Here is a 17,531-nt window from a genome sequence, read left to right on the forward strand (position 1 = left end):
GTTTGGATTTATATCTAAAGCCGATGAAATAGGAATTTTCAAATAAAATATTAAAGGGGTTTTTTTGGAAAATACCCAACTTCTGAAAACCCTAGTAGAATAATTCTTCTATAAATTGCCCTTCATTGCAACTCTCTGCCACCGCTTTATTCTCTCCTTTGGCCATACAGTACATTGCAGCAGTCATGGTCGCGACAACCCCAAACAGAGGTACTCTACTCTTGTTCATTTTCCTTTAATAATAATTGGAGTGATGGGTAAATTTCACTAATTGGCTTGCTGATTTGTTTTGTTTTCAGGCCGTGGCGGCGGCGGCGGCGGGTTTAGAGGGGGAAGAGGAGATGGAGGAAGGGGAGGAAGAGGTGGTAGAGGAGGTTTCGGCGGAAGGGGAGGCGGCGGCGGGAGTGCCATGAAGAGAGGTGGCGGAAGAAGCGGAGGAAGCCGTGGAGGTGGAGTCAGAGTAAGAGGAGGTGGAAGAAGCGGGATGAAGGGAGGAAGCAGAGTGATTGTGGAGCCGCATAGGCATGAAGGTGTATTCATTGCTAAGGGAAAAGAAGATGCTCTTTGCACCAAGAATATGGTTCCTGGAGAAGCTGTTTATAATGAGAAGAGAGTCTCTGTTCAGGTCTGAAATTTCATTTAGTTGATTCATTGTTTTGTTTTCTTGGATTGCCCCTTTGTTTATATGACTGAAGAATGTGTTGCTGAATAATTGCTGTTTGACTATTTGTTATTTTTTTTTATTTACTTAGAACGAAGATGGAACAAAGATTGAGTACAGAGTGTGGAATCCTTTTCGTTCTAAGTTGGCTGCAGCGATTCTTGGTGGAGTTGATAATGTTTGGATTGTGAGTTTGCGAGTCTTTCTATTTTTCAGTTTGATTTTGCTCTTGTTACCGGATAAGATGGAATCTGTGATCATATTTGATTCTGAATTATTATTATTATTATTATTATTATTGATTTCCTTTTATATATTTATTGTTCATATGAATAAGAAACCTGGTGCTCGTGTTCTTTACCTTGGAGCTGCTTCGGGAACCACTGTTTCTCATGTTTCTGATATTGTTGGCCCTGTAAGTATCTCTTAAAGTGGAGTTGTGTTATTCTTAAAATTAGTTAATGAATTTGTGCTTATCAATCAACCTTTTTTCTTTTTTGGCAGGGTGGGGTTGTTTATGCCGTCGAATTTTCTCATAGGAGTGGTAGAGACTTGGTGAACATGGCGAAGAAAAGGACCAATGTAATCCCCATTATTGAAGATGCTAGACATCCAGCTAAGTATAGAATGCTTGTTGGAATGGTGGATGTCATATTCTCTGACGTTGCTCAGCCTGACCAGGTTTTGTTTCTGTGTAGATTATGTTTCCGAAAATTTCTCATGTGCGTGTTATCTTATGCTGAGAATTAGTTGTTTCCTCCTGTCTTACGGATTATAATTGTATTTTAATGGGTACTGGTTATTTTTTTGTCTCTTTATTTCTGTACTTCCAAAAGTTTTAAATTTTTCTTCGTTTTCTGTTCGCCTTGTTTGTTCTTCTTGGAAGTGCTTATTTCCGAAATTGACTTCTGGAATTCTTTTTCTTGATTTACATGATTACATCTGTGAACAAACAAATGATGAGCTACTCGGATTCCCCTTCAAGACGTTATGGGTGATGCAAAAACCGAGTCTCTGATGTGTTCTTGAATTTATACTAATTACTTGGTTCTTTGAATATTTATTTTTTTACCATTTTCTTTACCTTTACAAGTACTTGTGAAGGTTGAGCTACTTAGTCTAAGACCTGAAGTACCTGAGTGTGAGTTTTTTTTTTAAAATTTATTTTCATGTCTTTAAACCACTAATATTTCTTAATTATTTAATATATTATATATATTATGATGGCTAAATTTTACGAGGTTCTGGTGTTTGATTTGTTTTTCGAAAAATGTAAGTGTTTGTTCGCCAAGAGATCATAGAAGTTTTGCTCTTATCCATGACAATGCGGGACGTGCTCCTTTTCCTTTTTCAGGCGAGAATTTTAGCTCTAAATGCATCCTATTTCTTGAAAGCTGGAGGCCATTTCGTGATCTCAATTAAGGTTTGTGTTTCTGATTATGTTTTTTGAGCGTGATCTTTTCGTTAGAGTTAGTTTATGTAATATTATATAATTTGCTATGTTGGAAAGATGATTTAAAATTTCTTGGAACACTTCAAATAAAGGTGGAGATAACTATTTATATTGGTCTGGGTCATTTGAAAAGTAGGTGCAAATTTCAATATAATGATATATGCTTCCCAACAGATACATGTATATGAATCAAAATGCTGCAGTTTTAAACTTATATGTTTGTTTGCATAATAGGCAAACTGCATCGACTCAACGGTACCTGCTGAGGCCGTATTTGCCCAGGAAGTAAAGAAGCTGCAAGCGGACCAATTCAAACCTGCTGAGCAGGTTACTCTTGAACCATTTGAGCGAGACCATGCTTGTGTTGTTGGCGGCTACCGTGTGCCAAAGAAACAAAAAACAGTGGCCTAGGATTATCGATATTTCATTCTCTCCTTTTCATGCCTATGCGAGTTGTATCATGATGAATTCCGGTTATTTAAGGTTTTTTAATTCATCGGACTTATATTCTGCATCTCATATGCTGATACTTGGACGAGGAATTGCCGGTGTTAGAATTTTATTATTATTAATTTATAAAGTAGGAGTGCCTTAATGGAAAAATTGAAAATACATGAATTATTTTTCAGGCACTAGTCGCCAACAAAATGTTGGCACTATCTAAAGCATCGACTAATGTAATATTCACAATGTCCTAAAAATTATGTCATGATATGGAAGATGTGAACAAATTGAAATCCACTTCAAAATTTTTTATGTAATAATTCGAAAAGATATGACGTGACAAATCATTGTTGAGACAGGATTAACTTGACAGAATTCAGGCTTCAAATATAGTCTTACACGCTGGTGGATAAACCTAAATTTATGACCGGTAATCAAACAATGAACGGCACCTCGTAGCCAACGAAGACTTGACATTTTAATGCTCTACATTCTTGATTGGAAGCCCATCATCGCGTGGTTTCACAATTGAAATGTCTTGCCCTCCCCACTTCCGCATGCGTTCCATGGTCTGTTCGACCTGCAAGAACTCGTAAGAAATTGGTAAAATTCAACCGCGACCCTAGTAATAAACTGCGAAAATGATGGGAAAGTGAACAGCCTAGTTGATTTTGTATGTATTTTCTCTCTCATTTTTCTGACTAGTACCATATGTTTTCCGAGAGAACTCGAAACAACTTCAACTTTATTTCCTCTTTGAATAAACCGTTTCGCTATGATTGTTTCTTGTTTCGAGAAAGAAAAGGTCATGAAACATCAGCACTAACCTCCTTATTCCAGTTGGTTTTGGAAAGCACAATCAAGAGAAGTAAGGTTTGTAAAGCTGTTCCGGCTATCATACCTGCCCAAAGTCCCTGAAATCCTAGAAATCTTAAGCACGGTGATATATACATTGTCAGGTAACAGACCTCAGCGTTGTCATTCAGCGTTGTCATTGTAGGTCTAACAAGGATTATATTATCATCCACGAAATTGTTTACCTTCACTCCCATATTAGCCATATAACCAAGAACATATCCTAGAGGAAGACCAAAAATGTAATAACATGCCATGTTGATGTAAGCAACTAGAGCTTGCCATCCACCTCCTATAGCAACACCTGAAATAGGACGATTTCTTCTCGTTGTATCAAAACTTGATATTGACGAGTACTTGTGCAATGTATTGAAAAAATTTGGAATTTGCCTGTGGACCTGATATCACTGGTTGGACACTGTTAAGAACCATTGTGATTGCAAGGAGGCCCGAGAGGTGAGCAACAGCTCGTTGCATATCTTCGCTATTAGTAAAAATTCTACTGAAATGATTTCGAGTCAGAAGTACGATGAACATGCACAAAATCCCAATCAGGAGAGACTGAAAGACTGCGGCATAAACAGAGTATTTTGTAGCTCTTGGATGTCCTAATCCAAGCTCATTCGAGACCCGAACACTGAAACAGAAAGGATGGGGAAATTAAAAAATGTGCAAAAAAAGATGCAGCACTATTGATTTATACCTTATAGCAGCATTGATCCCAATGAACAGCATGGCTTCCCAACCATTGACGTTCATGCTGAAAGATCAACAAAATACAATTTTAAGAATCTGAAATGCATTAGTATCCAGTAAAACTGAGGCATGTGATTATGACGTTTTAGCTCAAGATGATAATCATTTAAAAAGGCAGAAAAATGCCCATATATTTCAAGTGAGGCTGATTCAACTAAAAAACACGAGCCAAATGAATCTTGAAGATTGTCAGCTCATATTTCAAATGGCAGAACCACTAAATTCATGAGACCATGAAAAAATTGTGCTCACCAAATAGAAAGGGAACCAACAGCTGTCACAGCGCTTAGATGCCCAGTAAGTATGATAATGCTCATGAAGTACCAAATCTCCAGGCACATCATGATAGCAGATGCAAGTGACAATCTGACAAAGGCCCGTATCTCCGTGAATGTAGACCACGAAAATCCCTTCCAACCATCCTTGCAGCACCCCACCACATAAACAAACTGTGCGACAGCACTAGCCCAACTAGTCATATTAAATGCCATGGCAGCACCACTCACACCCCAATCAAACACATTGACAAATAACCAGCACATAATGACCTGTAACACCAGTATAAGAAACGCGATCCATGCGAGCACGGAGACTTTGCTCTGGGCCTGAAGGAACTTTTGGGTTGGGAAGGTGATAGCAAGTGAAAACAGTTGAGGGATGACCAGTAAGGTGTATACTCCAGCCAGATCTGCAATATCATCCTGCTGGCCTAGTAGCTTGAGGATTGGTGTAGCAAATATGTACAGCGGCAGAAGTAGGATGCAGGTGCAGAATAGGATTAGGATCGAGCGTTGCATGTAGATTCCTAGCATATAAACCTGACCTGCCCCATATGCCTGGCCACATAGAGTTTCAAGGGCACTCCCCATGCCAAGCTGGTTGAGCAGAACACGGGATCAGATCTTGTTGCCCTTTTTTTGCAGAGTTTTTAATTTAATGAAAAGTCACATATTTTAATCATCAGCAATCATCATACAGGAACACCGTCAAGTCTTAATACTTCTACTTGAACTGCATCCCAGATTAATGAGTACGTTGATAAAGATCGCCTTATGCACATAGCAGTTGCATTAGGATTAGAAGTGAAAAAGAATCATTTCACTTCTTTCTAACGCTTCGGTGTCGTTTTTTGAATTCTTTACAGATTATTAACCTTCTTTACAGCCAGTGGAAGAGGGAGAGGGGGAAGGCATGCCAATCTCTCCATTTCCTACTATATTTTCTGCATGACCACACACACATGTACATAATTCTTATAGCATAGCTAGCAAAAATGGAATTTCTGTTTCCCAAACTAACTTTAAAAAAAAATTGATAATTAACTTTAAATTTTTGTACAATCTATTGTATCCAAACATATGGACATACTCCCAGTCAGTATATCCAATTTCGTGGCCAAACGTTTGAGTAAAGAGCACCCAAGCCAATGAAAGCCAACTTGCAATCAAAGGTTTGCATCAAGAATTGTTTGTCGGCAAAGACTTTTCAAATGAGGCCAATCAGAGAAAGAAATAAAAAAAAAAAACGTGGTTGGAGAAATCATCCCTTCTTCGAGTTTTCTCTCATCTTATAACATTCTATAAGATTTGTGAGGTGTTTGTTCTCCTGTATTAAGAAAGTATGTGTTTTTTTTGGAAACACTGTGAGTGAGTTGTACACCACAAAATATTATAGTGGAAATTCTTTTCATCTTGCCCGTGGTTTTTACCCTAATAATTTTTAGGGGTTTTCCACGTAAATCTCGGTGTCCAGTTTATTCTTTATTTTCGGGTTTTATTATCTCAAATTCCGCACGTGGGACCAACAAGTGGTATCAGAGCCTTGGTTTAAATTTCTTAAAATTCTGAGTATGCTCTGTGGTTGCAGCCTAGACTGATCTTCCACATCAGAAAAGATTTTTTTAGATTTTTTATTTAAGGCGAGATTATTTTGTCCAGTCTACTAAAATTGTTGTAGACATAATGGCGGGAAGGTATGAGATAACAAAGTTCAATGAAAGCAATTTTATGCTGTGGAAAATAAAGATACAAACAGTTTTAAGAAAGGAGAATTGCTTGGCGGCTATTGGAGATAGACCGGTGGAGATTACAGATGATGGAAAGTGGAATGAGATGAATGATAATGTTGTTGCCAATTTACACTTGGCTATAGCAGACGAAATTTTGTCAAGTATCTCTGAGATAAAAACAGCAAAAGTTATCTGGGATACTCTGACAAAGATGTACGAGGTCAAGTCGCTACACAACATGATTTTCCTAAAGAGAAGACTTTATACTCTTCGGATGGCAGAATCTTCATCGATGACTGACCATATCAACACACTGAATACTCTATTTGCCCAACTCACTTCCATGGGACATAAAATAGGTGAAAATGAACGTGCGGAGCTTCTACTTCAAACTCTACCAGATTTATATGATCAACTTATCATCAACATTACCAACAATATTCTTATGGGCTTTCTAAGATTCGATGATGTCTTAACTGCGGTTCTCGGTGAAGAAAGCCGGCGCAAGAATAAGGAAGATAGGTTGGTAACATCGAAGCAGGCAGAGGCTTTACCGATGATAAGAGGAAGATATATGGACCGTGACTCCAGTGGGAGCCAAAGACGAGGTAGATCAAAATCGAGTAGTAAGAAGAAAAATATTTACTGCTTTAAATGTGGCGGTAAAGGGCACTTCAAGAAAAGGTGTACGAGTATCGAGAAGAGTTCTCAAGGAAATGTGGCCAGTACTTCAGGCAGCGGTGAAATATTATTCAGCGAAGCAGCAACAGTTGCAGAAGGCAGACACAAATTTTGTGACACATGGATTATGGATTCAGGAGCGACGTGGCACATGACGTCTCAGAGAGAATTGTTTGATCATTATGAACAAGTTTCAGGAGGATCTGTATTCATGGGAAATGATCATGCCTTGGAAATCGCTGGTGTCGGTACTATCAAAATTAAAATGTTTGAGGGCACCATTCGCACCATACAGGAGGTACGACATGTGAAAGGACTGACGAAAAATCTTTTGTCCTTGGGGCAATTGGATGACATCGGGTGCAAAACTCGTATCGAGAATGAGATCATGAAAATTGTGAAAGGTGCGCTTGTGGTTATGAAATCGGAAAAGGTTGGTGCAAATATGTATGTACTTTTGGGAGAAACACACAAAGAGGCAGAACTAGTTGTTGCATCAATTGGTTCAGGAGAAGAATTAACAGTGTTATGGCATAGAAAGCTCGGGCATATGTCAGAATGGGGGTTAAAAATTTTCTCAGAACGGAAGCTGTTGCCGGGACTTACAAAAGTGTCACTACCCTTTTGTGAGCATTGTGTTACCAATAAACAACACATATTAAAGTTTGGCACTTCTATTGCCAGGAGCAAAAGCATATTGGAGCTGATTCATTCGGATGTTTGGCAAGCACCGGTTGTATCCCTAGGAGGAGCGAGATACTTTGTCTCGTTCATTGATGATTTCTCTAGAAGATGTTGGGTGTATCCGATCAAGAAGAAATCAGATGTTTTCCAGATCTTCAAAGATTTCAAAGCGCGGGTTGAACTTGATTCAGAAAAGAAAATCAAGTGTTTGAGGACTGACAATGGAGGAGAATATACCAGTGACGAATTTGATGCATATTGTCAACATGAGGGCATCAAAAGACAGTTCACAACGGCTTACACACCTCAACAGAATGCAGTGGCGGAGCGGATGAACAGAACCTTGTTGGACAGAACAAGAGTTATGCTGAGGACTGCGGGTCTAGACAAGTCATTTTGGGCATAAGCAGTCAAAACCGCTTGTTATATTATCAATCGTTCTCCTTCAGTGGCGATTGATCTGAAGACTCCGATGGAGATGTGGACCGGGAAGCCGACAGATTATTCTCATTTGCATACATTTGCAAGTCCGGTGTACGTTCTGTACAATGAGCAAGAAAGATAAAAGTTGGATTCGAAATCCATAAAATGTATCTTCTTGGGTTATGCTGATGGAGTAAAGGGGTTTCGCTTGTGGGATCCTACTGTTCACAAGCTTGGAATCAGCAGGGATGTTATCTTCGAGGAAGATAAAGTAAAGGGAGACCAAGGCATACCGAATTCAGAAACTACTATATTTCAGATGGAAAATAAGACGGATGAAGGTCAAGTTTCTTGTGAAGCAGTACCAGAGCACGAAAAACAAGAACATGTTGAGTCTGAGGTTTCCAATGTGAGGCAGTCAACTCGATACAGAAGACCACCAGGTTGGCTTTCAGATTATGTCACTGAAAGTAACATTGCATATTGTCTATTATCAGAGGATGGTGAGCCATCGAGTTTCCACGAAGCTACTCAAAGCTCGGATGTATCCTTGTGGATGATAGCAATGCAAGAAGAATTGGAAGCATTAGACAGGAATCAAACTTGGGATCTTGTTACACTACCACGAGGAATGAAAGCCATTGGAAACAGATGGGTCTATAAGATCAAGCGTGATGACAATAACCAAGTAGAGCGGTATCGTGCTAGATTGGTGGTAAAAGGGTATGCTCAGAAAGAAGACATTGACTTCAATGAGATATTTTCTCCTGTGGTTCGGCTTACAACAGTCAGAGTAGTGTTGGCATTGTGTGCGGTGTTTGATTTACATCTAGAACAACTCGATGTGAAAACGGCGTTTCTTCATGGAGATCTTGAAGAAGAAATCTATATGCTCCACCCAGAAGGTTTTGCGGAAAAAGGCAAAGAGAACTTGGTTTGCAGGTTGAACAAATCTCTGTACGGTCTCAAACAGGCGCCGAGGTGTTGGTACAAGAGATTTGATTCCTATATCATGAGCCTTAGATACAACAGACTTAGTGCAGACCCTTGTACGTATTTCAAGAGGTCTGGGGATGATTATATTATTTTGCTGTTGTATGTGGACGACATGTTGGTAGCAGGCCCCAACAAAGATCGGGTCCAAGGATTGAAGGCACAGTTGGCTAGAGAATTTGATATGAAAGACTTGGGACCAGCAAACAAGATTCTATGGATGCAAGTTCACCGGGATAGAAGTGACAGAAAGATTTGGCTTTCCCAGAAAAATTATTTGAAGAAAATCTTGCAACGCTTCAACATGCAAGATAGTAAGCCAATATTGACCCCTCTTCCTGTTAACTTCAAGTTATCCTCCGAGATGTGTCCTAGCAGTGAAGCAGAGAGGATGGAGATGTCTCGAGTACCATATGCATCAGCAGTGGGGCGTTTGATGTTCGCCATGATCTGTACAAGACCGGACATTGCTCAAGCAGTGGGAGCAGTTAGTCGGTATATGACGAATCCTGGACGAGAGCATTTGAGCACTGTGAAGAGGATTCTTAGATACATTAAGGGTACCTCGAATGCTGCATTATGTTATGGAGGATCGAATTTTACACTCAGGGGCTATGTCGATTCAGATTATGCAGGTGATCCTGATAAGAGGAAATCTACTACTGGTTATGTGTTTACACTTGCAGGGGGAGCAGTAAGCTGGGTTTCAAAACTGCAGACAGTTGTGGCGTTATCTACGACGGAGGCAGAATACATGGCAGCTACTCAAGCTTGCAAGGAGGCAATATGGATTAAAAGGTTATTGGAGGAGATCGGGCACAAACAAGAGAATGTTCATTTGTTTTGTGACAGTCAGAGTGCCTTGCACATCGCAAGGAATCCAGCCTTTCATTCCAGGACTAAACACATTGGAGTACAATTTCATTTTGTGCGGGAAGTAGTAGAGGAAGGAAGCGTGGATATGCAGAAGATCCATACAAAGGATAACATAGCTGATTTTCTGACCAAGCCAGTGAACATTGAAAAGTTTGAATGGTGTAGATTCTCAAGTGGCCTAGCAGAAACGTAAGCAGCAGGGAATGTCAAGATTGAAAGGATGTGTGGAGATGCGTTTGGTTCTCAATCAAATCTCTAAGTGGGAGAAATGTCGGCAAAGACTTTTCAAATGGGGCCAATCAGAGAAAGAAATAAAAAAACGTGGTTGGAGAAATTTCGAGGAAATTTCAGAAGATGCGTTTTATACGCGTATTCACACTAACAGGGGCTCTATAAATAGAGCTCCCCCCTTCATTTTGAAATCATCCATTTTTCGAGTTTTCTCTCATCTTATAACATTCTATAAGATTTGTGAGGTGTTTGTTCTCCTATATTAAGAGAGTGTGTGTTCTCTTTGGAAACACAGTGAGTGAGTTGTACACCACAAAATATTATAGTGGAAATTCTTTTCATCTTGCCCGTGATTTTTACCCTAATAATTTTTAGGGGTTTTCCACGTAAATCTCGGTGTCCAGTTTATTCTTTATTTTCGGGTTTTATTATCTCAAATTCCGCACGTAGGACCAACATTGTTGTTATCCATTGAGATTAACATCAACTTTTCATTTTGTTTTCTGCCTTGCGTAAGAGTCATCACAATGATAAAGACAGCTTTGATTGTATTTTTTATACACAAAGGAAGTAAAGGCGACATGGCCGCAATTTTGGCTTGGTAGAGGCTATCCATATGGGTAGTGCCCTCATCTACATATCACATGACACATGCGCTGAGTAATGAATCATAGCCACTTATCTATACATCATGATTGAAAGAGTGACCATGATTTATCCACTCAGTACATGGTAGCATGAACAAAACTCGCAAGTTTAACAAAAAATTGAAACGTAAATTTTATTTAACGTTTCAATTTGTCTCACTCTGTCACGTCTCATTTCGTTAAATTTTGAAATATTTCCAATAATTTGGTTAATACTTCAACTTATTATTTAAGTTTGTATTTTATCAAAAACAAACAATCAAGTCCTTTTACTGCAAAAATGCGTTTAAATTTTACGTTCATTTGACGAAATATTAATGATTATAGAACTCCCTGAGGATATAAATCTACAAATATATGAAAATTAAACAGCATGCAGATGTAATTTAAGATTTTTGATGGTTCAATGATGCTCATTAATATTTGAAACTAGGGACCCCGGGAATTATTTAGAACATAAATAAGATAAAGACCAGATAATTCTTAAACCTCCAAGCCGCAGGGCAGGCTCCAGGGGGAAGCTGCCCAGGGCCTCCCTTGGCGGGGCCTCCAATTTTTTTAAAATTCTTTTATTACTTTTTTTGTTTTTTCATTTAAAACTTTTTCTGAAATTTAAAATGATGGTCAAATTTTTATATTTTTGTTCTTCTTTTCTTTTTTTAAAAAAACTCTCTTTTTTTTTTTTTTAAAAAAAAGGTCTCATTGTGTTAAATTGCTCCTGTGATTTAGATTTCTCAAATTGAGTCAATTATATATCGTGTTGTTTTTGTATTGAATTTGATTTTTCTATTCTGTTTGTGTGTTGATGTTTTATTTTTAATTGATTTGATTTTTGGTTTCGGAGATTTTATAATCTTATAATTTTCTTGTTTTACTCTTCGAAAGATTTTAAATCAATTCAATCATAATTATTATTTGCATGTGTTGGTAGATTATAATTTCGTGAGATTATGCTTATTTAGTAAATTCATCGAGTTTTTTTAAAAATTTACATATGTCATTTCTTATAATTTAATAATGTATAATAATATATTGAATATATATGATAATTATATGTATTTAATTATCCGCTCCTATATAATATTATAGGAGTTTCAATTCTTTAACTTAACCTCTCAATTTCCAACGCAAAAAATCACTCATGCACAGCCTCCATCCCATCTACAGCCGCCACAGGCCCCGGCCGCCGATTACCTCCCTCCACTAACTCTTAAGAAGCAATTTCAAGCAAATTTTTCTGAAATAGTATTCAAATTCAATTTGATGGATTTTAACAATAAAAAAAATAAAAAATCAAAACGTATCCCAACAATGTGAGGAATTATTACGGAACAGATAAGTTAACTCCGGAAACAACAAAGCACTGACCATGAATCCGAAAGAGAAGGTCCCAACCACGGAGAGTGCAATCGAAAACGCAGAGAGCTCAACATCTCCAAGATGACCTACGAACATGTTAGTGACCGAATTCGTTCCGAACTGGCATAGAATTTGAAACGCAATAGGTCCTCCAATTCTCCATAGTTTCACGGTTTCAATCCAAAAGACTGTCCACCAATCTTTGATTCCTTTGGCCGGAAGGTATTCGCCGTCGTCTCCGATCAAATGGAGCTCTCCGGAGCTGCGATCAAGCAGAGGCGCCTCCATTTGTATGGTGGCAAAAATAACTTGAGGACTTGGGGTTGAGCAACGTGGAGGCCCATGCGTATTTATATAGGTCGACGAGGTTTTTTCTTTAATTTCAATGTCGATTTTCCTTTTCTTTTTTCTTTTTAAATCCAAAACCGTCGATTTTCTATAAAAGAAAAAGGCAAAAATTTATGTAAGACGGTCTCACGGGTCTTATTTTGTGAGACGAATCTCTTATTTGGGTCATCCATGAAAAAATATTACTTTTTATGCTAAGAGTATTATTTTTTATTGTGAATATCGGTAGGGTTGACATGTCTCACATATAAAGATTCGTGAGGCTGTCTCACAAGAGACCTACTCAAAGAAAAAAAATGATTTTGTAATTAATTTAAGACAAGTTATTAAACATCAATAATTTGTTTGTATCAAAATTTAAAATTATTGATTTACGAGCAGAAATAGGTATATATATGCATGATTGATATTGATTCTCAGAATTATCCTTTATAATATGATGCTGATTCCATTTTTTGTTATTTTAAATTATAAATGTTGATCTCACTAGATATATATAGTTTGAATATAACTAACGATTTCATTAAAAAAAATTCAACAATATGGGATGCTTCTTCTTATACTTTTTCCGTTAATTTGTTATAATTAGTTCTCGACTCTGATATCATATTTCAAACAAGAAATCTTGACGTTAAATAACATCGAGAGTCATTGGCACAATATAGGCTTTTAATTTCAATTCGAGTTCGGATTCAAATTATTTCAAACTCGAGTTATATATCATGAAAAAACTCTCTTAAAGATTAATATGTATCGATCAATATACAAGATTAATATATAATCGAGATCTCATTTAGAATCAAGATATTTATTATTGAAATCAAATTATCATTCTTATTTGGAGAGCATATTTGTCCAAATACGTAACGGTAGTTGTGACTATTCGGTTAGTCTGAATGAGTTGACTGATGAAATGATATGATATCTTTAAAACATTATCCCCAAATATATATATGAGATTAGGGGTGTGCAACGGTCGGTTTGGTTCGGTTTTAATAAACTTCGGTTCGGTTTTTCGATTTACGGTTTTTCGAATTCCTAATTCTAAACCAAACCATTTTAATTCGTTCCGGTTTGGTTTTTTTTGTATTACGGTTTGGTTAATACGGTCGGTTATTACGGTTTGTGTAATAAATTTAGTTATAAACGAAGTTGTACGTTATAAATTTTAAAAAAATATAATAAAAACCACAATCAAATTGGTTTTGATTATTTTACAAAAATCAAAATAAAGTAATCAAAAATAGGCATAGCTATAATTATTGTAACCAATTTGTTAAGTATCTCACAAACATCAAAATAAAATAATAAAAATATAGCTATGACAATTGTAAGCAATTTGGATATGTTGATAGTGAATAATTCCAGCATTGGATCCATGAACTCCTACAACAAAAATTCTCGTGTGTGAGGAAATTAAAATATCAAGTTTACCACCATTTTCGGCCATCTATTAAAATATTAATATAAAATTTTATAAGGAAGATATAAGAAACCTTTAAATTCATCTAAAAAACAAAACTTTAAAGTTAAATATTATTTTAAATGTTCTGAATTTTTGAGAAAATATTAATTTACCTATTCTTCAATGAATTCAGTCAAGATAGAGCCAAATAAAAATCCATATTTTCTCAATATCTTCCGAAAAAAGTGCGTGCAAGTAGAATTTTTTAATTTGAGAGGTAAAATAATTAATGAGACTAAATAGGAAGAAAAACTATTTAGTGTAGAACAATTAAAAAACATTGTCAATGGGTAAATGAGTATACAGAGAAGTTAAGAACTTTAATATTTGATATGGTAGCACTGTAGCAGAGTCGGCTGGAGAGAAATTGGAGTGAAAGTTGAAAAGTTTAGAAGAAAGACAAGGCGGTAAAATAGTAAACCTAATGAAATTAGGTATATTAATTATTTTATTATTTATTATATTTTAAATGGTCGTTCGGTTTTTTTGGTTTTAAAATTTCAAAAATTGATAACCGAACCGAAAAACCGAAAGTACAAAAAATCAAAACCATAACCGACCGAAAAACCGTTTAAACCGAACCAAAAAAATCGAAATTTATAGTCCGGTCGGTTTTTTCGGTGTAAACCGTTTAACGAACACCCCTATATGAGATGAGGCAAAAACTTATGTGAGACGGTCTTACGGGTCGTATTTTGTGAGACAGATCTCTTATTTGGATAATCCATGAAAAATTATTATTTTTTTATGCTGAGAGTATTACTTTTTATTGTGAATATCGGTAGAGCTGACCCGTATCATAAATAAAGATTTTTGAGACCGTCTCACAAGAGACATACTCATGAGGTGAACGCTTATCAATATATATATTATTAAATATTCATTTTTAGATATATAGTTAGGTTAGTGTCAAAAATCTAACTTGAAATTTTCTATTTGGGTGATAGAATTAGGTAGACTCGACCCTCATGCCTTTCGGCCCTTCACTACTTCTACTTGTTGCTATGCGTGCAGCACTTTTTTTGTTTTGTTTTTTAGTTTATCATTTAGTTTTATTATTCTAACAAAAAAATCTGAACTAAAGATGTGTAATATTATTCTTGGAGAAAATAAATTAGCTCATACAATTATCATTTGGGGAAATATTGGCATTCAAACAGAAGTAGCTATTTTAGCACGTGAATGTCTGTTTCAAAAAGATATGTTAATGCCTAATATTATTTACAGTGATTTTTTTTAAAAAAAATAGATGCCCACATTATTTCGGTTTTAACCGTACCGAACCGTTTAGTTCCGTTTGAATTTTTGTTTAATTGAATTTTAGGTTCAGATGGTTTTAACAGAATAAACGGTCATACATCATAAAATCTCTTTGTCTTCGAATCTCCAATAAAACTATGTAATCTATACCGAAGAAGAGGTTTTGATCTAATTCCCGCTATACATATATGTCTAGAAATAACCACGCAAGATCGAACCACCAAATTGAAAAACGTGGGTGCGTCTCTAGCTTTCATCTCTCAGTGTCAGAGTCAGTGTTCATGTAAGTGAGCATCGTAATATAATGTATTAAAAGATATGCCGTGGTCTTATTCATATAAAATTGACTAGGCCCAATTAAATGTCATAACTACAGCTTAATGGGCTTGTATTAGTTTAACCAAATTTGGTATTTTCTTCCTTAAATTACAAACTTTATTTATGCGTACTATTCAGTCTAATAAAAGGCTTCCCAATGCATTACGATCCAAACCCTCCAGTATCTGCCCACAAAAACTCTTGTGAGACGGTCTCATAGATAAATTTCGTGGGTCAAATATCTTATTTGGGTCATCCATGAAAAATTATTACTTTTTATTCTAAANTCTTATTTGGGTCATCCATGAAAAATTATTACTTTTTATGCTAAGGGTATTACTTTTTGTTGTGAATATCGGTAGGGTTGACCCGTCTCACTGATAAAGATTCGTGAGACCGTCTCACAAGAGACCTACTCTTCTCTGCAATGACAAAACTTTGATTTCGTTCCATAATTTTTTTTATGTTTTGTTCTAATTCAGAGAATTAACTGTGAATTTAAACTTTTTTATTTTAATAATTGCGTCTATTAAAAAAATTACTAAAGTAAATATAGTCCTTTTGACTAATAATAATTACTTAATTTCACCTAGCTATCACTAAACAACAAGTTACCAGCTGTTTCACCCATGGAAAGTGCACTGACTAATCAAATCCAAATTTGGATAATGAAATCATAGATTATAAATAAAAAAATCGAGTCAGGATTACTGTTGCTCGGGTTTGGGTCTCTGTTGGGTACCAACCAATAAAGTAATGGGCCAGATATGAAGGAAGTGTGGGAGATGAAAACGCACCAACTTATCCATTGCCTTTGACCCGACCCGGTGGATTAGCCAAATCAAAATTGAATTATATAATTCCATTTTTGGGTCAAAAAAGGAGAGTGATTGATATTAAATTACTAAAAGTCAAGTGTGTATTTTTATGCGCCAATAAAAATAAAGTTGCTTTTCTTAAGCTATAAATTATTGGCAATGGTGGGGTTGGGTTTGGTTGATTGTTGTTACTTGTTTGGTCGAGTGATTTGTCAATAATATTTTAAGCCCCTAATTGTAACTTACATGTCAATGCCTCTGCTACGGTCAAGTTGGAAAATAATTAAAATAATCTTATTATTTTATTTTATAATTATACATTCACAAGTGCTCAGACGATTGTCGGGTATTTTTTTTAAACCTCATTCAACTCTTTTTTAAAAAAATGACATCCTCAAGTGTATTTGACCGATATGCCTGAAGAATGTAGCCAAACAACATAATACTTTTCAGTGTTACAGGATGAGGAAAGACACGGAAATGATTATTAATTCAAGTCTAGGTGATCTAATTTTATGTTGTTTCTCTGTAATAGAGCGGTCGGTAGTTCGATGGCTAAATAAATAGACGATATTTTGTAGTATTCAATATTTATGTAACAGAATTTACCTATAGTTACAGTTGGAGGGGAGGGATTATAGTGTAACGTGATGAAATATAGAGTAAAAAAATATATTTTAATTATTTATATGTTTGTTACACAAATAGAACGAATTTCAAATAATTTTATTGTATCATAATAAACATTACATATTATATAAATATAAAAATAAATAAATTAAAAATTTATAATTTTATTTATCTAAAACAAGAAAATATATTTAAAATTTATGAATCTAAAACCATCGATAAGTGGAGTTGGGTGGCAAAGTGCTTTTTTTACCACCCCCAACAATTTTCAATCAAAAAAAGAGTGGCAGTGTGGCGGTTGCATCAGTAAATGCGCGTACTTTCACCAATCAAACCCTCACCGTTGCTCACTCCAAAAAAAATCTTCACCGTTGGATAGTAGGCAAAGAGACGTGAATAGAGAAGCGTGCTTTAACTGGACTTCCAACTAGCAATTTCAGCGGCTTTCCAAGGCGCGTGGGCTTTAGCATTACAATTATTAAATAATAATAATATTGTTTTCATCGGACATCCTATTTTTCATAATTTATATATATTCCACTCTATCTATATATAGTAAAAAAATAAAACTTTTAACACAAAAATTATATTATTTCACGAGTTACTCTAGTAGAAAATTCA

The 17,531-nt window shown here is 36.0% G+C and overlaps 2 protein-coding genes and 1 non-coding gene across 3 annotated transcripts; 2 read left to right on the forward strand and 1 right to left on the reverse strand.

Annotated features, from left to right (window-relative positions):
• Positions 1-170: 170 nt before the first annotated feature.
• LOC140959567 (rRNA 2'-O-methyltransferase fibrillarin 1-like) lies at positions 171-2,628 on the forward strand. Its single transcript, XM_073417474.1, has 7 exons — positions 171-210; positions 300-625; positions 753-848; positions 999-1,076; positions 1,166-1,342; positions 2,016-2,084; positions 2,349-2,628. The coding sequence occupies exons 1-7, from the start codon at positions 186-188 to the stop codon at positions 2,523-2,525; spliced, it is 948 nt and encodes a 315-aa protein (XP_073273575.1). The 5' UTR covers positions 171-185; the 3' UTR covers positions 2,526-2,628.
• Positions 1,612-1,683, forward strand: LOC140960594 (small nucleolar RNA snoR60). Its single transcript, XR_012172198.1, has one exon. It is a non-coding gene; the product is annotated as a small nucleolar RNA snoR60 (small nucleolar RNA).
• On the reverse strand, positions 2,347-12,384 carry LOC140959566 (protein DETOXIFICATION 35-like). Its single transcript, XM_073417473.1, has 7 exons — positions 12,081-12,384; positions 4,422-5,044; positions 4,117-4,173; positions 3,812-4,050; positions 3,599-3,717; positions 3,386-3,472; positions 2,347-3,138 (listed from the first exon to the last, which is right to left on the reverse strand). The coding sequence occupies exons 1-7, from the start codon at positions 12,357-12,359 to the stop codon at positions 3,037-3,039; spliced, it is 1,506 nt and encodes a 501-aa protein (XP_073273574.1). The 5' UTR covers positions 12,360-12,384; the 3' UTR covers positions 2,347-3,036.
• Positions 12,385-17,531: the final 5,147 nt, after the last annotated feature.

The sequence above is a fragment of the Primulina huaijiensis genome, chromosome 15 (assembly GCF_012295235.1).
Source record: "Primulina huaijiensis isolate GDHJ02 chromosome 15, ASM1229523v2, whole genome shotgun sequence".
Taxonomy (NCBI): Eukaryota; Viridiplantae; Streptophyta; class Magnoliopsida; order Lamiales; family Gesneriaceae; genus Primulina; species Primulina huaijiensis.